Genomic DNA, 26,014 nt, shown 5'->3' on the forward strand with positions numbered 1-26,014 from the left:
AGCAGCGCCAACCACTGAAAAAAGCTTGAAAGTGTTTGTATTCGCTTAAACTGCAACCAATGTTGATTTTATGACATTCGAAGCACCTAGCCTAAAGTTTTGTAGTGTTTTTATGCGTCCCGACTGAAGCCAACCAAAATATGAAGAAGAAAGTTGGTGTGGCGTGACTTGGTTAAACTTTCCTCCCTTTACTAACTAGGGTATACTACCAATGCTTTATTTGTTTGTTCTCTACACGGATAAGTAAAATGGCCCAGATTTTAATTCTACTTCTTCTGCCAACTCTCTTCTCTGTAAATGTCTAAAAGCTATCTGCGACCGTTTCTGCCCCTGCGTTTTTCTATCAGTGAATTTTCCACGGGCACGGAAGAACTTCGCCTTTAAATATAAACCGAAGTGACAAATATTGCGTTTTGTGTGAGTTTGATTCTCCCGCACGTTGTGCGTCGCTGTAGGTGACACCAAAATGTTGAAAAAGGCAAAAAAAATACAGGGCGACAAAATATATGCATATGCTGGGAGCTTTATCAGAGTATCGTTTTCTTCAGAAAAAAAATATCTTTTTGCTCTAACCATCACTACATGTCTCAAAACACACTCCTAAGAGGTCTTCTATTCTAATAACGTTGTCCAAAGTGTTTTAAAGACGATAGTTTGTCTTGGGCTACTTATATGACATCTGTCTGTCTGCTTGTGTGTCGGTCCTTTGATTCAGCGCCCTGCCAATAGTTATTTATTGAGATGCTTACACATGCAAAACATTTACAACCTACTACATTTGGTAGCTTACTTCTTTCTTCTCAACGCGGTTCAGCAAAAGGAAAACATTTGGCAAATTTGAAGCCAAAAATAAGGACATAAGTATTACTGGCACTGTTCTTTTAGGCAAAAATTCACGTCGGCGCGATTTTTTTCGATAACAATCATGAGAAACGCCTTAAAGGTATTTGTTAAAAAGATAGTGCTCGCGCTCTAGCCTGCGGCTGTAGCTCGAGCCACGCCAATCAGCAACAAAAGGTCGCAACGGATGACGCACCAGCAGTGCGAGCGCGGGAAAATTGAATTGAATTATGCAATCCTCTATTGCGTCCATCATATGTGAATCGAGAAAGGAGGGGTAAACCGCAAGAGTTGTAGAGGGAGAGAAGTGAAGTGGTTACGTGCCAGGGACGGCAGAACGCTGTCGTCTTTCGACGACATTTGCAGGGAAGCGAGCACTTACGAGGCAGTTATTTCGCTTTTAGAAGGCTTTCTGCCGTGGCGCAAGCCTTCAAGCGGTGAAGGCTATAAGAAGGTGTGAGGGGTGATGGAGGAGAAAGGTGAATACACCCGGGTGTCGAGATTTCGGCGCACGTTAAAGATCGCTAGGTTGGCGAAATTAATCTGGAGCTTTCCACGACGGTGGAACGCCTCATAGCCCAGGTGTTAAACCTTCGGACCATTAAACCTCGCAATTAAATTTTTAAAAATTCGTTTCGTTTTTTTTCGTATTTTTTTCCACAGGTGTTTTCCCGTGACCAGCACATAGCTGCAACCTTGAAAATTCAGTTAAATATTGTAATATGCATTTCTTCACGGCTGGGTTTCTGCTTTTACGTTTCTCACACTCACGGGCTTAGCTCCCAGGAAACAGCTTTTTTCGCGCTGGATAACGCAGCTTGCCCATCAGATTCTCGGCACATGACAAGCGAATCGGAGCGAAACGAGTGCGCTCATGTACGCGTCCAGTTTACAGCTACGAGCAGCGGGAACCAGTCCCCGTGAGTGGAAAAACTTGATCGGGAAACGTACCGGGTAACGCATCTATGTATTCACCTTCCTAGCCCTGCATGCGGACAACATCGCTGTCAGTGAAGAATAGCGGTTCAGCAGGGATGTTGATATTAAAACTTTAAAAACGTTGACATCAGTTTGTTTTAACAGGTGTGGTGTTACACATTCGAGTGTTCCTTAGCGTCTAGTGAAGCATTTCTACAATAAATTGCTTGCGCAGAATTTCTTCGTATTGCGTTGGAGCAAAACTCTGGCTGACCTGCTGGAATACGTTACAAATAAGCAACCCTGCCTAAACAATTTTTTTAAGAAACAGTATAGGCGCAGAAAATTGGGCGCGCTTAACTTTTAGCTTATCTAGATCCTTTCCCATTCTTGCTGATTTGACATATTTGAAACTGAGTGATTGAACGCTCCAGCCAAGGGAGCAATAGTGCTGCGCGTGAATATACCTGCTCAGCCTATTCCTAATTGGGACAGATTGAATTTCTTACCGCCCATTTTTTGTGGAAATCTTCGCGGGTTATTTATGTATACCAGAAGTTTTATATTTTGAGGCAACTTCCTTAGGTTGGTGTACACAGAGGATTAAAGCGGATCATACTACCGTCCTTCTTAAAGATGTTTATAAATTTTATTCATTTTCTTTCTTGCCAAAGATTTCGAAATCCCCAGCCCAGCTGCACGCAAAACAACAAAAAAATCCCCCTATATTCCTTGTTTGACCCCTAGACTGTTGGTTTTCCTTTGCATTCGTTTAACCTGTCCCTAACTATAAACACGGCAAGCCACACCCACAGCGAAGCCCCCGGTTCTGGCCGTCGTGGTGCCGCATGCAGCGTTCCAGGCCGGTTGACTGCTGCTGGCGCGTTACAGCTGCAGGAGAAAAAGGCGGCCCCTCCTCTCCTGCTTCTAGACCAGCAGGGGCTGTCACGCTTCGGCTATTGGTACATTTACATATATTTGTACCAGACAACGCAGGACGGTACAAGCCTACTCTTCCCCACTGGGAAAGCAACCTGCGCATTATTCAAAAGTTGTGGGTTCGGATCCTAAACAGCGCGCATATTCTTGTCGATTTTCGTTCAAAACATCATGAAATTGATGCTTTTACACAGAATATAAACAAACTACTTCCCCAGTGACTGCTCTGCGAGCTTCTCTATGTTCATTACACGCGCCCTTCATTTCGATTTCTATTGCTCGAAGATAAGATTATTTACCAGTGCGCAGCGTAGCGATTTCTTCAAGGGAACAGCGTTATAATCTGTAGTGCAGCTTTGTAGACGTAGGTTTATGTAATTGTTTAATGTGTAATGTACTTTCAATGATAATGCAACGGTGTTCCATTTGTTGAACATCACACCACTGCGTCTGAAAAGTTTTGGACGTCTCATTTGCACAGAACTTTCGGTTCCTTGCGACTTAAAGGAGTGCTGACAGCAAATGCAGAATTAAAAGCCAATAAATTCCGTTTTATTATACGAAATTTCAAATAACTTTAAAAATTTTCCGCGTCCCGGTTCCCGCTGCAACCAACACAGACCATTTCGGATGATGATGGGGGAAATGCATGGGACGGCACGGGTTTTTGATTTACGTCACAATTTGCCCTTTTGCGGCGCCAAAAGTGTGACGTAATAACCTCCGGCATTGCCCATAACTGCGATCTGTGCTGCCGGAGACCGAAACCAAAACTGGTTGAAAAAAAATGCATTCTAACTATTTCTATGCTGACTGCTGATGGGTTTTTGCTCGAGTTTCCTTATTAGTTGGTGAAGGGGTATTGTTTACAGCATAAAAACGAAAAAGCTAAAAATTGCTCGCAGTACTCCTTTTAAAGGACACTGAAGTGATTTGTAAACATTCCGGGATTACTAGCGCAAATTGTAGTCCGGAGTCCAAAGGCTATGTTTCGACCACTCTGAGGGTGTTCACGCGAATTTATTTAGTAGAAAAATCAATTCGAAAATGCTGGCTTCCTCTCTGCATCCTCGCCCATTTTCTGTGTAGTTTTCATGTGACGTCAGGAGGAAATGACTTGGCTTGACTGCGGCAGCTGCACGGCTCGCCTACCTTCCGACAGAGTCAGTCGGCCCAGCGTTTAGTCCGCCGACCGCCTGGGTCGTCACAATTCGTTCTATCAGTTGAAACTAAGCCACGACACGTTTGTGAATGGAAGAATGTGCCTTTCTTTATTTTGTTAGTCTGTACACTGTATCAAGATCCAGGTCCATGTCGCTCCACACCAGCGCTGCACAAGCGCACATGCGACGCTTTGCTGACTGGTACGCTAGTAGGAAAATCTAAGGCCACTTGAAGGCGGGCGAAGTCAGCGAAGTCAATATAGGTACTAGGGAAATAAAATGAACTGAAGCTTTTACGGTACAGCCTAAAACTAGGGAGCAGGAAGCAGTTTTTTGCGCTGGGTGAACAAGCACAGCGGTCAGCAGCACGATTACGCATTTGCGAAAACTTTTCCGTCTAGGAAATGCAATTGCTAGACGGACATATTGTGGAAATGTGGGGGACGCTTACTGCACGAGCGCTATACAACAAATAGTCACCTAAGCTACTTGAAATCCTCAAAATAAATAAAAGTGTAAGCTGGTTATAAATTATATACCACATATTTCAAACACCGTCGTCGCTGGCCCGTGTCCGAGTAGTGTGGAGCGCTAGGCATGTTATTTAAAAATCCTCCAGCATACATTCTTTTTTTTTTTTTTGTAGGTTGATTTTTTCGCTTTCGGCTGATGTTTTCTATACTGAGTTCACCATTTTTGGGCCGTAATGTTCACTGCTAAACGAACAAGTTCGCAGAACGCGCGCAAACTGACACTGACGCGCTAGCGAGTTCTCGTTGGAGACTGCTTGAGGGCAATGGGCACAGGCCAGATTCAGCAGACCCTCGGCCTGCTGCGAACACGCTTTTTACGACACAGGCATGACTGAGGCAAGCTCCAAATATGGGGAGAAAGCGAATGGCATTTCAGCGTCTGCGGTGACGTGGAGGGCGTTCATCCACTGCGTAGGGCTCGGCTAGTGATTGCTACAATTTCAAGCCGTCCTGGGAGGCTTATCTTGGACATTTTACAGCTGACAACATGACAGAAGCGCGATATGACGATTACTGAGATATCGAGAATGCCAATCCGATAACTTCGGAAGTCGTTGATTGATTGATTGCAGGGTTTATCGCACCGACGCAACGCAGGCGATGAGGCGCGCCGTAGTGGAGGGCTTCGGATTAATTTTGACCACCTGGGGATCTTTATCGTGCGCCGAAATCTCGTACACACGGGCGTTTTTGCTTTTCGCCTCCATCAGAAGAGCCGCCGCCGCGGCCGGGAATCGAAACCGCGACCTCGTGCTCAGCAGCGCAACGCCTTAGCCACTGAGCCACCGCGGCGGGTCTAACTTGGGAAGTCAAGAATGTTGATTTAGAGAACCGAAACCGAAACTTGTTTCAATGCTAATCTTGGGCATCGTCCAATCTGGGTGCAGCTCCTCCCGACGTCACAGCGTTTAGTTGGTGCGGCCGCCGCAGACCGCGCATGGTAGTTTTTCCTCTTTCGAGCTTTATAAAATAATTATTTTATAAAGCTCGAAAGAGGACTTGTCAACCGACTTGTCAACCGGATAAACGATGAAAAGTGTGTTAATTTGAGCCAGTCTACGCAGTGCAAGCAATAACGGGAGCTTGACAAATTGACTTGAGTGTCCTTTTAAGTATTCAATTAATCGTTGACCCAACTGATGCTCCATAAAGTTAATTCTGTCTCTAAATTCCGATGCAGTCGACTCCTGTTAATGTGAATTCTACTAAGACCGCAAAAATCTCCCAATTAACAAAAAGCAGAATAGTAGAATGGTTATTAGTCGGCAACACGTCTTCTTTCTTGATTTTGTTCGGAAACTCGACTGTCGTCGCCAATTCGAGCGTACAACGCGGGTTGCCCTGATCATTGAGACTTAAGGCCAAAAAGGAAGGCTGAAGCGGCCGCCACGCGAACTGCTTACACAGCGCTGCGCCCAAAAAAGACGGGTGAGGACCTGAAAAGCGAGAAATGCGTGCTCTTCTGCGAACTACCGCTTTATCGACTGTGTGATGCCTCAGTTGTGATGGTGCCCACATAGTGCAGAGCACGGTGGTGCTTTTGCGCTTGCAATTTTGAATTTTATCGAGAAATGACGGTCACCTCGATGCTTTTTATTCGAAATAACTTCAAATTAACTGATATAATGAGCTTTGAATTATCTAATGATTTGTTCAATTGAATTGCATGTCAAATTGCCGGGACCAGAGCATCACTTTTAATTAACCGAAAATTCCCATTCAGCAACTTCTACTTATCGATAATCGACTGTGTCGATATTAAACACTCACATCGCACATTATAAGAAAACATCGTAGGTCTGCTGCCCAATGCCTTCAGTGGTGTACTGCTGCCTGCTCGAAAGAAATATTGCGACTAAGAAAATACCGGTGCGAGTGAACTATCCAAATTTTTACATTCTCCGCCCCTTCATATTTCGCGTTATGTGGCGTGTTTTTCTATGGATATCATGATGCACAATATTAGAATGAAATGGCTCAAACACAGTGTTCAGCAAACGCGGAGCCGTCTAGGGATAAATAAGTCGCGATTGCAGCGCGAAGTTTCGCTATATTCGAAAGTTTCACCATCCAGTAGCTAACTGCTGTAGTTTTTTTATCTGGCAAGCGTCACTACCAGTACAGCTTAAATTATGTTTGAAGGGCAAAATTTTCAAGTCCCGCTTCCTTCACTGTAACGTGGTCTTCCAGAGGCTCTGTGGCGTACATGCGGGAGGAGGAAAGCAGCACAGAAATGGGCAATCAGCATACCCGAGGCTAGTAGCGTTCGCCTCCAAATCATTTATTCTAGAGCTTGTTTGCATCGTAGCCACTTTTCTAGCGCCCTGTCACCGCAGTATTACGATATATTGATTTTCTTCAACTAGGAAATCGTCCGGCAAGCCACAATACTGTTTCATTTGGCAGCTATTTTTCTAGAGCCCAGCGAACCGCGGCGTGAGCCTCACTGCCCACTCCGACAGTGAAATTACGCGAAAGAATGTGTTTGAGCACACGACGTTCCCTATTTTCCTTACTGCATAACTTTTGCCACGCAATTAAGTTATTCTGCACATTAGTGCTATTCAACGACTACTGTATATTTCAATTCAAAAGAAGTTTACGTCGTCTTGATTCTTCCTTTAAAACTAACGGCGTCTTTTGAGGTAGATATATTATTTGCCTATAGACTGCGAAGGCGAAACACACAGAAATCATGTTTTGAAGGGGCGTAGAAAGAAAGAATCCCGGGAAAAATAAACGTCTTTCAGTTAATTAATCCTAATGCGAAGCGTTTATCGCGTGTTCACCGACGTTTCACTGCACTTCTAACCGTTTTCGCGAAATTTCCACCGAGGGAGCCACAAAAAAAATTTATCGTATTTACTGGTGGGAATCGAACCGTATCCACGCGATGAAAACGGGAGCACTGCAATTGAGCTACTCGCGATAGGCGATAGAAAAGCGTTCAGAGGGAACAAGTGTGCTTGTGTTCAACATTGTTTTGTGGTAGATGCTGGCATCACGCGAGATTGAGGAAGATGTAGTACAGCGTACAGTTAAATTCTGAAATGCAGTGAGGCTCTGTCGCCTATGTATGCATGTACCTTTATTAATACGTTCTCAGAATTCTTGCTTACTCACATTCGCATCCTTAGCCTATTTTAACCATCTTGCGGTATGCCTCGCCTCTCGAACCCAGCCGCTACGGGTGGATCCTCGGTGACAGTGACAATGAACAGGACTAGAACCATTAAATAAGCTACGCTTAATAGTAACGACACTGACGCACGTCGGCAGCCATTTTGGTGCCTGACGCCAGGGTGGCCAGCTTTATGCGCCCTATTACGGCTGACATTGACGGGCGATATTGGTCCCGGCGCCGCTTGGCAACCGTGACAGCTTTGTTTACTTTTCGATGATTTAGAGACAGCGAGCCGGTGCGATAGGGCCAGGCTCGGTTGCGCTAGCGTAGCCTATGTAGTGGCTCTAGGATACGCTGAGCCACTAATTAAGCTGCGCTGTCGGTCAAATGGCTGTAGGTTACGCTAGGCCACTGTCGTTCCTTCCCATCGGGAAGCGATGCAGGCGTTTTCCACCTTCCCGCCGATTGAAACAGCTTAGTACAGAGCAGCACGGCATCGCTACTCTGTCTGGGGGGTTGAAAACTCACGCTGAACATGTCATACAACCGCACTACGCTCCGAAAATCACGACTTATTGAAGCGCGCGCGCGCGGCAACACTGAAGCACCAAAATGTCAGCGCCCATGGGTCTTCCCGGGATAAACAAATGTCACGTGACGCGGTTCTACCAGTGGCCGCTGTCGGCGGCAAAAAACAATGACAGAAAAGAGTGCCGATACTCTGAAACCTCCTATAGTGGTTCTAAACAGGACTACAGAGGTTGGGGGGGGGGTGGAAGAAGAGGAGTGGGAAGGGTCGAGTGGTGACGCGGTGCAGCAAGAGGTAGTGAGAGGAGGGGAAGGTGACAACTGGCAAGGACGAGAGACGAAGTGGCGGCGTAGTCAAAGAGCGAAAAAAGTGCTGTGGGCGAGGGAAAAGGAAGGGGGTGAAGCGAACGGAGTTCAACACAAACCTGTGCCACCCCGGGAATCGCACTATTGGCGCTGACCCAGCCGCATCGTTTTGTCCTATCGACGAAAGATGAGCATGCATCGAGATGCCAAATTGTGCTCTCGCGTGGTAGCAGTTCTTTCGCGTGGTAACAGTGCTTCGTTATACCAAGTTAACGACTGCAGGTAGTTTGGAGTGCCGATACTCTGAAACCTCCTATAGTGGTTCTAAACAGGACTACAGAGGTTGGGGGGGGGGGGGGGGTGGAAGAAGAGGAGTGGGAAGGGTCGAGTGGTGACGCGGTGCAGCAAGAGGTAGTGAGAGGAGGGGAAGGTGACAACTGGCAAGGACGAGAGACGAAGTGGCGGCGTAGTCAAAGAGCGAAAAAAGTGCTGTGGGCGAGGGAAAAGGAAGGGGGTGAAGCGAACGGAGTTCAACACAAACCTGTGCCACCCCGGGAATCGCACTATTGGCGCTGACCCAGCCGCATCGTTTTGTCCTATCGACGAAAGATGAGCATGCATCGAGATGCCAAATTGTGCTCTCGCGTGGTAGCAGTTCTTTCGCGTGGTAACAGTGCTTCGTTATACCAAGTTAACGACTGCAGGTAGTTTGGTGGATACCTCCAGGGTTCAAGTACAGGCAACCTCCCTCATTAAATACTCATCACCGTTATTTTGCAGTGCCTATCATATTGGCGCACCCAATAATAGCCGACTGGACTGGTAAGCCCTCAATTTTAACGTGAGGCTCCTGTGGAATTGCGGAATCCTGGAATTGTGCCGTGGAATTTTGCCGTCATCATCAATAATCACGCCGACAGAACAATTTCAAAGTACGTATAATCGCTGTCGCGAAGCAGCGAATGCAGGAACGCTGAGGCTCAGTCTCGGCTAGCAATTGACGTGAGTTTCCGCAAATGACTTCGCCTTGTAGTCGGGCGGAGCGTGTTCTCAGGTTGTGCAGCCTATGTCCTGTCATGTGCAGTATTGTTAAGCGCTTTGTAGGGAGGACAGCTTCTTCCGCCTAAATGGGATTTGCGCGGTGCCTAACGTCTCCACGCCTTTTTAGGAGCTAGACTGCTACCCATATTGATGAAGGGTGAAATCTCGGATAACTTTCGGCCGAACTCTGATCGGCTTCGTTGTGGAGAGCTTAAAAAAACCACTCCGCCAAGTTAGTTGGAACTGACTTCCATTGTGCAACGCCCGTGTGGAACATTTGGCTACGACAGCTTCAAAAGATGAAATGAATATTGGTTGCGCACAGATTGTTTAAGCACTATATAGTAGTTTGTGGGCTAACGAGAAGAGTTCCTTTGTGTGGATATTAGGTCGGGCTCAAAGCTTGTGCAACCCCATATAAACAGGGATAACGAAACTCACCATCGGCTGAGCTCGGGCTGGCTCCAGTGTATTCAAGGAGTGTCCTGCCGTCTCGCACTGCTACCTGCGTTGTCACAAGCACGAATAAAATAATACAAATTAACTGCTATCTTTATGTTATGAAGACTTTTTGTTTTATTTTTACCTATATCTCCACGGAATATTATAACGGTTTATAAGCCGATTATACCCTTGAATTAAAACTTGTTCTAGAAGTACAGAAAGATCGTTGATTAGGCACTCGTACCCACTTCAAACTAAAACTTAATATGCACCTTTTTCAAAAGATAGTAAAGGAGTTGATGCTGTCATCATACTTTACAATTATTTAAACCTTACATTGAATATACAGGAAATGCTCGGTACACCTAAACCTAGAACGTTTATCAATTTAAATGTCTGCAACGACAGATACAGCTGTAGCGTGTGTATGTATGTGCGTTTGTGGTAGGAATGGCCGTGGCCTCTGGAGGCTACCTTTTGGAATGTAGAGTACCGGTTCTCCACAATGACCCGAAATTGCATCCACACTAGGTTATTTTGGCCCTACTGGGTTCGAAGAATACATTTGGGCAAAGTATGCGAATCATACGCAGGGAGTTTTCTACTTGTCACAATGTTACTGATTTTCAAGTCAATAGTATTTTTTGGGCTACTTAAACGCGAAAATTTTGGTCTGTCTGTCTGTCTGTCTGTCTGTCTGTCTGTCTGTCTGTCTGTCTGTCTGTCTGTCTGTCTGTCTGTCTGTCTGTCTGTCTGTCTGTCTGTCTGTCCCTCGATTCAGCCGTCAGGCCATAGTTAAGAGAACTTTTGAAAGAGACGGCTATATAGGCTGATGGATTTATTTATTGACTTATTTATTCATTAATTCATTCATTTATTTTACCCTCGAGGCTAAGGGCACAACAGAGGGGAGTGGGGACTGATGTAGGAGGAGCAATACATAAAAAAAACTGTGGTTGATTCCTCTGTAATAGGAATCAGTAAAACACGAAAGTGAAATGTGCAGCGAAATCTGTAGCTGAGCATTATTTGCGGGTCGGCGGCTGTCTTGTGGGTGTGCTTGGCGAGCGAAGTCCTGCTGGCGGGTCTCATCGGCCAAGGTGTACTGGCGTCATATCCGTGACGGATATGACGTCAGTGAAATCTTGGGGTATCGCGCCATAAAACACTTTCGTGTTAAAATATAAACCCCGAAAACGAACAACCCTAGGTATAACGTACTCTTTAGTACTATAGGTTTCTTCCCCTTAAGAGGACCCTGTGAGCGGAGGTGCACCCTTTACAGGCCGCTTGCTTCGTTGTACTGGCGTCACTTCCGTGACGGATATGACGTCAGCGAAATCTTCGTGTATCCGGGAAAACACTTTCATGTTAAAAGTTAACCAAGTGCAGCAGCAACAACAACTGTACTTGTTCACTGACACCTTGCATCTCATTGTTGACAATGCAGTGCGGAAGCGTTCGCATTCTTGGATGCCAGCAATTGGTCAGGGAAGGTTGTTCCATTCGTTCGATGTTCGAGGAATGGATGAACGAAAGCACTTGTTATTTAGGCAAGTCATAATGCCTACTTTGTGAGTGTGATGAGTGCGGGACGCAACATACGAAGGGGAGGGGGGGGAATGAGGGCTGTGAGCAGAAAAGAATTGCGGTAATAAATTTTACGAAAGAAGCAGAGCCGATTGTATTTACGATGAGTAGCCAGATGAGGTAAGTGTAAGGAATTTTTCATGTATGTAACACTAGCTGGCCTGCTGTAGTTCTGAGGGACGAAGCGAGCGGCATTGTTTTGGACTAGTTCTAATGATTTAATGAGAGTTTCAGAGTTTGGATCGCAAATAGATGCGGCGTATTCATGTGTAGATCGAACTAAAGTTTCGTAAAGCAGTGTTTTCAACGACACCGGTGCGGAACGGAAATTTCGACGTAAATATCCTAGCATGCGATTAGCGCTGTTAATTAAATTTTCAACACGCAATGACCTGGTTATATTATCAAAGATGTAAACACCTAAGTACCGATACGATGTAACGGTTTCAAGCGGGGTGTTATTAAGATAGTAAGCAGGGGAGGAGTACGCCAACCGAGAAACATGCAAAGGTTTGCATTTAGTAGTGTTAAATTGCATTTGCCACTTCATGCACCAATCTGATATGTAATCAATATCATGTTGCAATATGTTAGTATCGTTAGTGTACTTTATCTCGTGAAACAGAACACAATCATCACCAAATAAGTGCATGCTAGATGAGACATGGTGGGGGTTAACGCGCCGACGCAACGCGGGCGATGAGGCGCGCCGTAGTGGGGACGCTCCGGATTAATTTTGACAACCAGGGTGTATTTAACCCGCGCCGACATCTCGTACACACGGGCGTTTTTCCTTTTTGTCACCATTAGAAAAGCGCCTTAGCAACGCCTCAGCCTGAGCCACCGCGGCGGGTCGCGGCTATATATGCAAAACAATTTCCAAACTACTCAATCGGATAACAGCTAGACTTCATATTGTCGACATTGTTCAGCAAAATGAAAGCATTACGTATATTTGAAGCGAAACATAAATACGCACCTGTTACTAGCACTAGTGTTTTATTTAAAAATAGACGTGGGCGTACTTTTCACGGTAGCCAACACAAAAACGTGTTCAAAACAATATTTTAAACTCGTACTTCCAAACGTGCAGATGTTGGAGCCTTGTCCTGTTGGGTGGCAACAGTAACAAAATGTCGAAACAGATGGCGCCGCAGCAGTGCGGGCGCGGTAAAATGGAATGGTATTCCACAAGTCGTCATTGTGTTTAACGCCGCAGGACGAAGACAAGAGAAGAACAGTCTTCAGAGAGGTAGTCGCCATTGAGAGGAGAGGCACTTACGTACCAGCCATTGTCTGGGTCGCTTAAATGTTTCAAGTCGCTCTTCACTCCATGTAACGGTTTCTTAACCCTTCCTTCGGCTTACGTTCATCAAAACAGTAGTTTCCATAATCTTTAAAATAGCATTGAAACATGTTATTTGTGCATGATACATTTATATCATACTTCTGAATACTAGTTTCAGGAGTTGTCTTATGCATTATCAGCATACTCCCGAATGTGTACCCAAGTGCAAGACACTATTTCTTGCAAGCTGTATTATACGCACACTAATAATTTATGCAATAAATGAGCCTTTGATATTCATATTGATAAGGTATCTGAAATGCCTAATGCCATTGGAATCCTTTGGGAACAGTATCCGCATCTGGATATTTTGGAAAAACTAGCATTACTCTGCCATAGTGGCTGGCGCAACGTAGTCCGGTTCAGGAGCAAGAAAATAACTTCACTACCGTGCCTTCTCCCACGAAAGATCTCAAGTGCAAAAGGCGAACACAAGACAAGCGAATAAAACGGGCGTAAAACACTCATACACGTTTAGCGCGAAAAATAATGGCTAGCAGAGGAAGGGGACGTAACATCACTTAGTGTTAAACTAGCTTTTTTTTCATTTCTTGAATTTTCAATGTTTTCAGTTGCTAACATAAAAATAAACCGCCTGTTCTGCGTGTATGTACTTCTTTTCGGAGAATTGTTTCTACTTTTGGCTGGAAGGTTCAATCGAGGAATGGACGGACGGACGGACGAACGGACGGACGGACGGACGGATGGACAAAATTTTTGAGTCAAGTAACCCCGGAAAGACTCGTCTATAAGAACCCACTGCGTCTGCTCGACGGGCGCGTGTCCTGTGAAGTGACGCATGCAGGGTTCTCTACAAACAAACAAATGCCATTGGCCTGCGCCGAGCCTACATTACATACCGGCCATTCAAATAACTGATCAGCCAGCGTCCACGCCCGCAGAGACAACCAATGTTCGGACCTTCTAAAATGATTTGCTGTTTTTAACGGTGTGAACCTCTAAGCTGTAACAAAAATATTACTAGAATTTTATTATTTTAATGTTGGCGGAAATGTCCTAAGAGAAACTTCAATATAAAAGGAATGCTTTTGAATCTCATCCTAGTCATCCAGCAAATTACCAGGCTTCTATGTCCTTTCACGCTAATAAATGTCCTTGTGCCGAAAAACTCAGGCCTATGGATTTTTATGTTTCCATAGTCTGCCCGTTGTGTCACCGCAACTCTGTTGTAACGAAATTGCACAGCGGGCTTTTGCATGCTATTGCCGTGTCCTGGCAAATGGCACTGTTTTTTCGACCTGGAAAGACATGGCAGTCGTTAGTTTTTTTAAACAAGTGCACCATTTTTAGAGAAGTGGCCCCTTTATAAAAAGCCCCAGAACTGAGTCAGTGCCGGCCGTGGACACAAGAAAACTGTTTTGTTACACTGCTCTTTCTCTTTGCTAAAATAACTGATGCGCGTGCAAACGCACCCTATTAATAGGGTCTTGAAGCGCCTCAAGCGTAACTTCGCTAGCCCATATTCAGACAAACATATATCGCAAATCAAGAAAATTAAAAACACGGCTTTTTCCTTTATGAGGTGGTAAAATGTTGAAGGTTCGCTGGTATTGCCGCATAAAGTGAACAGACACCCTTTTCTTTTTTGTAAACGCATGAAGTCAGAAAAGTAGCGGCAGTAGCGTCGCACATGGCACGGAGACGCACCTCAAACGCGAGTTCAGCCGCTTATAACCTCAGTAGTAACAGAGTAATGCGACATGTTTTTCCGCAGCGTTTCTGTCCTCCTTGAGTAGTTTCATGCCTTTTTGAAAGAAAATCTAGAGTGGCAATTGTTCTAATTTTCACTCTCAAATTACATTATTTTAATAAAAGCACTGGAGGCAGTCTTTGTTTCTGGTTACGTTTATTTTTTCTAGAAGAGATATTTCTAACAGATATGTTTAAAAATACCTGGTCGACATTACCCATCTCCGACCACTTCGTCACTATTGCAGATGCGGACATAGGGGGCGCCAAGTTGCACACAAATTTAACGTCTCGTCCAATTTTCCACATTTATTTTTAATATTTTTTTATTCAGTGCATAACGAAAAGTTTGCATTGAACTGACTTTCGCACCAGTGTACTTTTAGGTTTCAAACATTTTTACACAAAACTCTCACATCTTACCATCCGCAAAGCCCAGCAGTTGAAAAAAACTGCAGCCGCCGGAAACAAGGCATAGCCCGTGCCGCCTGTGGGTTATTTTTTTTTTTTTTCTGTCACAAAGTATGCAGATTACAGGAAAATTAACTTCACTTTTGGGCTGTTACCTGGCTTGCGCACAAGCACAAAAAATGTGCCTGTACACGCAGTTCATCCTCTCGTGGAATCAGCCCTTACACTTTGTTTACGGGCACAGAAAACTGTCCCATATTTTGCGTTTCTTTGATACCGGAAAGTGTACCTTTTTTATTTCTTTGCCACGAACACGCACGCGCCCATTCGCGCCCGTTCGGCGTGTGTGTCCTTCAGGATGTTTCTCAGTCGGTCTTCCTTAACCGCGTCCTTGCGCGGGCACCAGCCGGCTCTTGTTCGTTAGGTGCAACCCTTACGACGCACGCAGTCGATAGAAGCAGCACGACTCATGAGTGAGAGTGCTGGCTATTTTCGGAAGCTGTGTTTTCCGTATCGCGAGTTGTAATTAAATAAAAATGCCTAGGAAAACACACCGATGCAGCCACACGGCACACGTATTTAGATTCCGAGGACCTACACACTAAACACAAAAACTCCGGATACGGAGTAAGTGGTTTGTCCTCTAGCGCACTCCGTATACGGAGTATTATTGGCTCCTCTATACTGCACAATAAGTAGCAATGCTCTATGCAAATGGGACGTAGTTGATTACTTCGTGTAATGAAAATAAGCATCGGCCTGGAACTAACACCTCTAAATTCGTTTTCACGGTAATTGTGGAGATGTGAGGTAGCACACGGCTACTTATGGGCATTAGAACGGAGCATGCACGCCTGCAATGCAGCACAGCAGATGACAGACCGCGTAAATATTTGGCCAGTGTGTGCCGAGCTCAAGTACCCAGGTTCGTTTGCCGGCCGAGTCGGTTGCTTTTGTAATGGACGTGAAACGTGAAAAAAAAAAAAAAAAAAAAAAAAAAACAGCCGCGTGTTTGAGATTGCGGCACACGTCAAAGATCCCCTGATGGGGGTCAAAATTAATCCGGAGCCCTCCACTACGGTGCGTCTAATCGTCTGTGTAGTGTCTGCGCGTAAATCCGCATATTCAATCAATCAATGAATCAATCAATGAATCAATCAAAAACGGCTGCACTACTACTTATTTTTGTACAGCATGGTTTCTTGTGCATTGGGACAGAATCCGGAATGTCGACAAACCACCCGTCTGCAGCATAAAAAAAGTTTTTGTCGTTTGCAGGAGCAATTATTTCCGTCTACAGCACAAGCTAATTAATTTATTCCACTTTCCTCTCAGCGAAAACCGCTATACAATGTATCACGTCGCTGCTTTCCAACGCTTCAAGACATGCCAACACAGGACAAAGAAAACCGAGTGGCCGGTGCGAAGTGCTGTGCGTTTTCATCCTCATCTTTGACACTGTTCTTTATCACCGACTTTGGTATTTCAAGGATCCAAAATACCGCAATTTTAATCTTTCCACCTGTAGGGCTCCTGCGCTGGAGTTTTGGCAACATGAAGCGCCCCCTCGTTCGGACGCCTCTTGGTATACAGTACAAAAGCAGACGACCGTCGCCGCTACGGAGCAAGATATAAAGAGGACCGCCGACTGTGGCCTAGAAAAAATCTTTTGCTCCGGCCGATAATGTCCACCCGCCGCCGGCCGCCCAGCTTTCCCTTTGCTCTCTTCCTCCTGGGTTCGCCCTCTCGTCGCTGTGCCTCTGTACATGGCTCTTCCCTTCTTCGCTCTCCCCAGAGGCATGTTTTCTTTCGCAGCGACGTCTGTCTTATGCCTGTCCTACTATTCCGCGTGCACGCGCGGAATTTAAACACCCGTGCGCGGCCGCAATACACGGCGCAGATAATAGCACGCCACCGAATACATGGCGATCGCTTATTCCCTATCAGGGAACATTTATTCTGACATTATGAAGACCCACTAAAAATATTGTACTAACCCAGCAGATGTAAGACGCAACTGAACGACGACGACTTCAGAAGCACCAAAGAATGAGCAGGAGTAATATGGAACGCCACAACATACAGTCTAGCGTGATTCTGCTTACGACGAATCGATGCAGCGCGAAGATTACCCTGTGTTGTTAGCCCGCTCTCCGGCTGCGTGCTTAATCATTTATGCTGCTTCTGCGCACGGACAACGCTTACAAGGGTCGCCCGGGGTCTCCGTCGGCAAACGGCAATGATGCACATTTCTGTACAAATGACTAAATTGGACGGCTGCCCTGTTGTAATAAGTGTACAAAAACACTGTCATCTTGATAAGGCACCCAAGAATATCAAACGCAATGATCATTGTAACTCATACCGCAACTTACCGCCCGATGTTCACTGTCGCTCTACGGTCGTGTTATCTCGTCGATAACACCGCGGACTCCAAATGAAATGCTGCGATTTGTGTGGCTGCAATTTTTTGGCCTACCAGGGTTCCCGGCGTTTTTTTTTTTTTTTTTTAGGCGGCTGACCAGCAAAACAACCGGCTCGTTAAACCTTTTCTTTCGGCAAGTCATCACCACAGAGATATTGGGTCCGGACGTATTCAAATATCGCGAAATGAAGGCTTGTGAAAAGACCGCACTGTCAGGGACTTGATCTTCAGCAGATTGCTACGTCGCGGGCAGTCGCGGGTGATGTTATCGCATTTCTGTTCTTTTCTGATGAGCGTGGAAGTGCCTGCCCGTGTTCTAGGCACACTCTGTTTTGGACGTAAGTTGGAAAACTGCGAGAAAGCTGAGGGAACTTTTATAATCGCTAGTGATCAGAACCAGTTGCTCCTTTCGCCTTTTGTAAAACCTGTTAAAACACAGCCGAATTGGTATTCACAAATTAACAAAACGGAGCCACATTTTCGGCAAGCACTGCGCAAAAGGTAGTGTTTGTATAGCAGCCATATGTTTGTATGTGGTCTCTACATTTTGTTTTCCCGCCATGCAAACCAATCCTTAACGTATCATTGCCGTACGGCCACTCAATTCCTTCGGGTCCGGGTTACCCAGAAGGTGCAGTCGAACAAGTTAATCAACTGTGCGAAGGAGGCGCGCAATGAACGCGAAGCGGCGCCAAAGCAGGCACAAGCAGTCCGTGCCCAAAACTGCCGTCGCCGAAGCAGACGACAGAGCCGACGGAATGCGTTCCGCCAACGAGCCCGCCGGCGCACGGGGAACGCCGGCCGCTTAGCCGGCCGCCCATTTTCTGCGCCATCTACATCGTTCTCCGCGAGTGATGGACATTAAGAGCCCGCCGGAGAGAGCGAAATCGGCGCTCCTGTTTATCTTGCTCCGTGGTCGCCGCCCTCCATGTGTTTTCAATTACAAGCCAGAGCGAAAGCTGCTTGTACTTAATGTAATCGCATTTTAGGGCGTTTAAATGACTGAATACTGGATAAAATAGCACTTAAAGAAGTTCGGATGGTAAATCGGATGGTAAATCAAATGGTTGTAGCGGATATTGTTTGTTTATACAAACAATATCCGCTACAACTGCCGATTTAGCGGCTTTCTTTTGAGCGAGCTGTCGCGATCGTCACGACGTGGGACAGTATCGCCAGGTCGTCTGGTGTAACTACCCGACGATTATGATCGTTCTTTCTCCTTGCGTACGGTCGTCAAAAGAACAGTTCGCAAGTAGCATAAACACAGACCGCTGCTTGAGGTAACTGTAAATGCCGAAATGCAGAAATGTATACATCTATACTTACAGCCACATACATGGTGCGCGGCCCCAATATTTGCATACCATCGTCACTGACTGTGCTTGTTATCTTCTACTGCAGGGGTCGGCAACCTACAGCCCGCGGGCCGAATGTGTGCCGCGGGGCTGTAGTATGCGGCCCCCAGCACGTCGTGAGAACCCCGACCCCTCCCCCGGTCACTAACAATCTGAACGCCGCCCGACATGACAGTTTGGTCTCAAATCGGGTTGCACGGCGATACCAGAACAGAAAATTGCTCGCCTCCAGTTACATTAGCCCCCATCTTCACACTTAGCCAGATTATTGCGAAATATTATCGGCAATTCGCTGATTGTCTTCCCGTTGCCTTCACAGCCCCCCTTTCCCTCCGACCCGATTCGCCGTCCAGCCCTCCGCCGTGTCGACTTCATGCAACTCGGCAGTACCCTTCAAAACGTTGCCGACCCTCCTTCAAGTCTATTAAGTGCGGTCTGGGAATATATGAGGCAAGAGCGGATCTAAATAAAGTGAGAGAAAACGAGGAAACAGCCCGGCCATTCAGTTGGCCCGACCACTTTGCTTTACGGCCACTGCTTTCGCAATCACAAAATTGATTTCAAGTTTCTGATGCTCGCTGCATGTTGTCACTGAGACACGCAATAAAACGGCAAGTTAGTGCGGCACCATGTATTCGTAACGGCGACGCAAACCATTAGTGCTTAATAAATGTGCCCGCATAGCGCACAGGTACGTAAAAGCGCGGTGCACCGCAGCAGACGGGCCTGCAGTCCGCCGGACTCGCTGGCTTTTGCGCACGATGATCGCCCATTGCGTAACTAATTTTCTTTTTTTTTTTGATCGGCTGTTGTTGAACAGTCCACGTCACCAAGTGTACTAGTTTAAACAAGCTTTCACTTCAAATTTCACTTCATACGACCATTTCTAGGTGAACCCGCGAGTGCAGGGCGCCGTCACCACCCAAGCACGTTTGTGGACGCTGTAAACGTATTTAGCGTTGCAAAGCTTTTTCTCCGAATGCCAAGTTGATCACCGGAAGAGGCCGGACGCGTGGGGGATGGGCTGGAGGCCACGTCGCTAAGCAATCGGGGGTATAGAGGCTTTTTTGCTTCGGTCGACACGGGATCCTATGGGACCCCCACAGCTTTCTACAACACGGATGTCGCTTGCGCAGCACCGCCTAAACAGCGCAGGAGCCTTATTCGCATGGCATAAAATTTCACCTGCAGTACCGCAGAAGCTGCGTGAGAGCGCAATTCAGCTGCAAAACTAAGTACTTTGGACTGAAATGGGGGTATTGTTTTTGTGTATGCACGAATTCATTTACTGCAAAAAGGTCTGATGATCTCGGCATTGGTGATATCCCATCAGGTACTATCCGCCGTTAGTGGTCTTATACAAACATTCACATGCATAAAACTGCATATATGCAACAGGGCGAACTTAGCGTAGAAATAAAAACATTCGTAATTATACCTGCACTTGCTAAGCGCTGTTCGTTAACTACATATTTGTCCTTCATCTTCGTACTGTGTGATGGTCGGACATGTTTCACCATTAGTGAAACGTATTTCTGGCGTTTCCGAAACCACATCGATATGTTCTCACGCAGTGATTCGTAGGACTAGGCAATATTGCGCAGCGTTTCTGGGAAACATAACTCCTTGAAGCCGTCCTTTGTGCGCAATACTTGTCTATGCTTCTTACTGCAGACATGGATATGGTATGTCCTTTTCGTTTTGTATTTTTGTGTGCCCTCGTGAGAATCAAAGTCTTATTACGCAACGTGCTTCTGTACGTGGATTCGGAATGTCCGGCGAGTTATGGAAGGCGGATGGGAGGCAGTTCCCCTCCCTATTTCTCTGACATTCGGGAGGGCGAACGGTGTTCCGGGTTTTCCTGTTGTGCGTTAATTTCCTTGTATCCGCTGACGACTCCTACTTAATGCCTTGCTTCAAGGGCATGGCAGTAAAGAAATAATTGTAACACATTCGTGTAAACGTCGCTGATTTTGTGTAAGAGGGCTAATACGAGGAAAGAACAGTATAGTCTGGCCAAATAATAAAAACACTGTAATCACTATTATCACCAATATCACATTTTGGGGGCTTAATGCGCAAAACTAGATTTTCAGGCGCGCCGCAGTGGTGGGCTCACTATTAATTTTGCCCGCCTGGAGATCTTTAGCTTGAGTTAAATATCGGCACCGAGGCGTTTTTAGTTTCAGCTTCCATGTGACAATCATTGTCACCAATATCAATAGGCTTAACCCACCTAAGAAAAATTATGGTCCCGCCTTTGGGTTAAGTAATGCTTGAAGTTGGTTACGAAGGTTAACTTCTATTAAGATATCTACGTATCGCTTCTATTCTAGTGAACAAAACGGGAGATATGCTCAGCAGCCCATTTTGTTTCAAATGCCTCTGCATAAACTACGAAGCTTATCGGACGGAGAAACGAGAGGACGGGAAAAAGCGCCCGTAATTCCCATTCTCGAAAGGATTCAGCCGCTCCGCTGGGCGGTTGAATTTAGCCTGCACAGAGATATGGCACTCTGTCCCCCAAAACCGTGGCGGTCGCCTGCTCCGGAAGCTGGCAGCTTTAGTGGAATTGAAACCGCCCCAGAGTTCTATTACCTACTCGTACAACACGTCCCCATACCATTATGCCAACCAGTATGCTTAGCTACAGCACCGCCCAAACAATAAGGGAGATGAAATACGGCCTTTTCCTTAACGACACAAGTCTTCGAAACAAGTGGTTCCACCGCAGCCATCTTAATACGCGGACTGGGCACGGCAAATTCTCTGCTACTATCGCCTTTGCCGTAGTAGTGCCGCATAGTGGAATGATTTTTTGGCGCAGAACTAGCCCTTCAAAGGTATGTGCGCTCGTACAGGCGCGATGAATACAAAAAAAGAAAAATTGAGAGGCTTTCTTTTGTTAACCGTGACACGATTTGAAGTGAAAGCCTGAGTTGCGATGCATTAAAGAACGACACATGATTTAAGTAGTTTCACGTTCCCTTGGTTTGGCGTTCGGCAACGACTTCCCACGAGCTGCACACCAGTTTCGACATGTCGCATTTTTACACGTGTACACCTTGAGCGGCGCCATCTTGATGTTCACTGCGACATATCTCTTTTCCTATCCGGGCATAACTAGTTCACCGGCGACGCTTATATTGACGTCCCCTCCAATTATCTTTGACACTGAGATTTTTTCACCTGAATGAAGCTGTGCTACACGACCGTTTCAAAGGACATACGAAGGCCTTCTTACCGGTTGTCTATCAAGGGCCCCATTGCAAATTTATGAGGTGACCCGCCGCGGTGGCTCAGTGGCTAAGGCGTTGCGCTGCTGAGCACGACGTCGCGCGTTCGATTCCCGGCCGCGGCGGCCGCTTTTCTGATTGAGGCGAAAAGCAAAAATGGCCGTGTGTACGAGATTTCGGAGCACGTTGAAGACCCCCAGGTGGTCAAAATTAATCCGGAGCCCTCCAATACGGCGCGCTTCATCGCCTGCATTGCATCGGCGCGTTAAACTCTACAATCAATCATCAATCAATCAAATCCATGAGGTGCACTTCCAATTGAGCGTTCAACGGTCAATTGAAAGTTACCGTGTCGCACAGGCATTAGTCGGCTTCAAGCCATGTTACTTTAATATTCATTATTCGCCTTATAAGCTACGTCATCTCGCATATTTCGTTTTATCGCCTGGAGACGTCAGGAGGCCCCACGTGTATTTCAAGCGTGACGAGTTTTATGCCGTGAGGCGTTATGTAGCGCGAGGCGTTCTATATCGCAAAGCGTTCCATAGCACGAGTGTTTATTTACTACGCAACAGGTAGGAAGTCCAAGGACGTTCAACGTCGATTGAACGATGACGACGAAACAAAAAAAGGTCTTCGTCTTTATAATAAGGGTCCTCGCTAGATGGTACCCGTTTAGTGTGCTGGAGCTTTAAAATTACACGGGAAAAGGAAGCGACAGACATCTCCCGTTCATTTCTGTTCTTTTTAGATGCGACGCTGAGAGCATCTCTTGTCGGCGGCCCTGTCCTTCTTGCGTGCGTCCGCCGTCGTCGTCGGCGTCCGCACTCTCCTCCGCTCACCCCCTCTCCTCTCCGATAGCGAACACTCTCTCGCGAGGGTCATTGGATCGGATTCGATTGGCTTGACTTGGCTTGGCTTGGCTTGGATTGGATTGGATTGGATTGGATTGGATTGGATTGGATTGGATTGGATTGGAATAAAGTGGATTGTGTTGGATTGTGTTGCGTCATAGCCGCGGCAGACGCACTGGCGCCGGCGCGTGCCCAGGTGAGAGCGAACACTCTCTCAACATCTGCGGGTGTGCGGCCCAGCGCGCTCTCACTCCGCCGGTGGGCGGCGCTGCGTGCGGTGCTGCGCATGTGCAGTGCTGTCTCTCTCCGCGGTCTCCTCTCCTTCGGGCGCGCTGCGTATATAATCGGTGTGCCGCTCTCCGGCGGCCTTTCGGTCGACGGTTGCTCTCCGATTGCGCGTGAACCCCCTCAGCGTGGCATCACAGCAGGGTCCGCGTGAGGGGAGGTGGGCGTAATTTTTTTAGCCCGCCACTTTTTTTATGCTAATACAGAATGTGCGAAAAGTGTTTGAGATAATATTTGGTATCAAATCCTGTTTGTCAGTAACAGACATCGAACCGGGGCCCGACGTGTTTCGAACTGGGAATAATAAAGCCTCATAGACAACAGCTTTGCTGATAAGTAAATAAAATTTCTAAATAAAACAAATTTTGCTGATAAGGAAGTACTGTCTCTCTCGGGCCCGACAATTTATGGTTCAAAAACAAGGTCAGTACTATTTGAACGGCACCGATTTCCATTATTTTATTGCCATGAGGACGGAATAGCTTGAAGTGGTAGCCAGGGGATAAAAGAGCAGATATGCAACTCCCGAAATGTACAAACATGTGGTATTTTTAGCAAAATACAAAACATAATTTCCGTACGAGCACATTTAAATACATTACTTCTAAGGTGTCTTCTAAGGTGTCGTAGAAACAATACTTCTAAGGTGTCGTAGAGACCTCGAAGTAAAAGGTATTTGGTACAGACCTAAAGTACTAGCTGTGCAAAAACCCCGTAAAGAAAAAAATTGACCTACAAGTGTGCACGTTCAATGACGAAAACCCGCCGATCTCAACAGAAAGTGTCGATATACAAACGAGTCTAACCTCAGTTTCCAATGGCGAATCTGAAATATCTGCTAGAGGTTGAGCCGTGGGACCAGAGGCAACATCAGGGAGCGTCGACATGAAGATCGCCAAGACGATGACTCCGAGCACGGGAGCCATCTGTTCGTCCGGTGTTCGCCCCCGCTGTCGAATCCTTAACTCCGTGTATACAAAATCAGGCCGCCCTCGAACAACCGCCTTCGCTGTCGCCAACGGGGCAGTATGCGAACGCTACTAACGGCCTCTCTCCGCCTCCGGGGCAGCGCGTTCCAGTCGAGTGACGTTATAGCGTCATTTCCTCGATGACCCCTGCAACGCTTTTCTTTCAGGTACTTTTCGGGCTTTAAGTCTGTTCGTCGCGTCATGCAAGGATAGACGCAAAACGAATGACAGAAATCCGAACAGAAATTAAAGAATTATCACATTTTTAAGTTTAAAAATACAAGAAAATTGAACGTTGCTATCTCTCTCTCTCCCGAAAATCGGGTACTGCTGCTCGTTTTTCACTCTCCCCGATGATGCGCATCGCGTGACCAATGAGGGGTGCGAAAAATACCGCGTTCCGGAAGTTTTAAGCCCACGGATACATGACTCGGAGAGGTCCTTTCCGCGCTTTTTGACGGCGTCGTTAGTGGCCCAGCGCCAACTGCGAACTGACGTTCAGCGCCGACAAGTTCGAGAAGGCGGCGGCCGTTTAAGTCATCTGCCCTTCACTGCCTTGATGTGTGTTGCTAGGCTTATTTTTCTGAACTCTACCATACTCTCCAAGGTATTTTCAGTTAACGATCTTCCTTGAAGTTACGTCCGAGTGCTTCACCATTTTAAAGTATCAAGTGTGCGCGCTGAACTGCTACTGAGGTTTGTCGTGAACTCCACTTGTGGTTTCCCAGAAAGGCGAGAAGCATTAGCATATCCTGGTCGAAGGTCGAACTAGCGACCTTCAAAAAGACCCTGGAGCTTTAGTCAGTTGGCCATTCCAGACACGCGGCTTGGTGCAAGAATTTGCACACAATTCATGTGTATGCATTGTATCCAAGAATTGGGATACAATGTATGTGCATGCAATGCATGCAAAAATTTGCCTAAAATGTATGTGTATGTATACTACATATGTGTGTGTAGCTTTTTTGTTTCATAAGAAATTGTCGCAGTCATGATGTTTGTTCATCACGAACCGATCTTGCAGATTAGCCGCGTCATGCTAATGCTACATGCAATTTAGGCAGAGCTTTCTCGTTTAACTAATGAAAAGCTATCGCGCAGTCGTGATCTCCCGAAAGCAGGCCAATCTAGTCATGAGAGGAATGCACCACTGCAATTGCAGGCGTCTTTGGTAACAGCATTTTATCACAAATATGGTTGGATTCGTCTCATGGTAGCCGATTGGTTCTAGCAAAAAAAAAGGTGATTGTTTTTCGGTAAACGGAACGGCGCTTCCAAGGGCGAAAGCACGTCCCCAAACGTCGCGACGGACTGAAAGCTCCGAAGCTGCCGTGCGCTTTTCGCTGCTCGTACTACACCACTTCGGGCATCGACGATGATATATGCCGAGGATAGACATTGCCATATCGCACGCAGACGGGCGATTTGGCAGGAATCACCCGCCGCGGTGGCTCAGTGGCTAAGGCGTTGCGCTGCTGAGCATGAGGTCGCGGGTTCGACTCCCGGCCGCGGCGGCCGCTTTTCTGATGGAGGCAAAAAGCAAAAACGCCTGGGTGTACGAGATTTCGGCGCACGATAAAGATCCCCAGGTGGTCAAAATTAATCCGGAGCCCTCCACTACGGCGCGCCTCATCACCTGCGTTGCGTCGGCGCGTTAAACCCCACAATCAATCAATCAATCGATTTGGCAGGGATTTTAGCGAAGCGTGAAGTCTAAAGTCAATGTTGAGAGCAATTTATGGTAGCAGAGATTGTAAGGGCATACAGGCGCCCGAAGCGGGCATTGGTGTCTGCCCTTGTTGTATATCGGCAGTTAGGTTTTCATGCTTCCATTAAAAAAAATGTGATCTAGAGCTTTAATTTGGCTCATTTGGTCGATGCAATGACACATACAAAATATTGCAAGCACAGCCATTCACTGGGTGGAGAGGGTCCCGGCGTTGCGTCCCATCCGCAGGCTTCGGGTGTGACGTAGGCGATGCCGCATTCGCTT

The 26,014-nt window shown here is 46.5% G+C and overlaps 1 protein-coding gene across 3 annotated transcripts in view; it reads right to left on the reverse strand.

The window, feature by feature from the left end:
• The window catches only part of LOC144178920 (nose resistant to fluoxetine protein 6-like), a 157,180-nt gene extending 133,085 nt beyond the window's left edge, over positions 1 to 24,095 (reverse strand). For all 3 annotated transcript variants that reach the window (XM_077707087.1, XM_077707078.1, XM_077707070.1), the window contains exons 1-2: positions 23,860 to 24,095; positions 9,834 to 9,897 (exon numbers count right to left, since the gene is read on the reverse strand). In XM_077707087.1, the coding sequence (XP_077563213.1) occupies positions 9,834 to 9,897; positions 23,860 to 23,979 (184 nt within the window). In that variant the 5' untranslated portion in view covers positions 23,980 to 24,095. The remainder of the gene's footprint in view (positions 1 to 9,833; positions 9,898 to 23,859) is intronic.
• Between the last annotated feature and the right edge of the window lie 1,919 nt (positions 24,096 to 26,014).

This window comes from Haemaphysalis longicornis, unplaced genomic scaffold, assembly GCF_048455015.1.
Source record: "Haemaphysalis longicornis isolate Haplotype H1 unplaced genomic scaffold, Haemaphysalis longicornis Haplotype H1 scaffold_1, whole genome shotgun sequence".
NCBI classification, from domain to species: Eukaryota; Metazoa; Arthropoda; class Arachnida; order Ixodida; family Ixodidae; genus Haemaphysalis; species Haemaphysalis longicornis.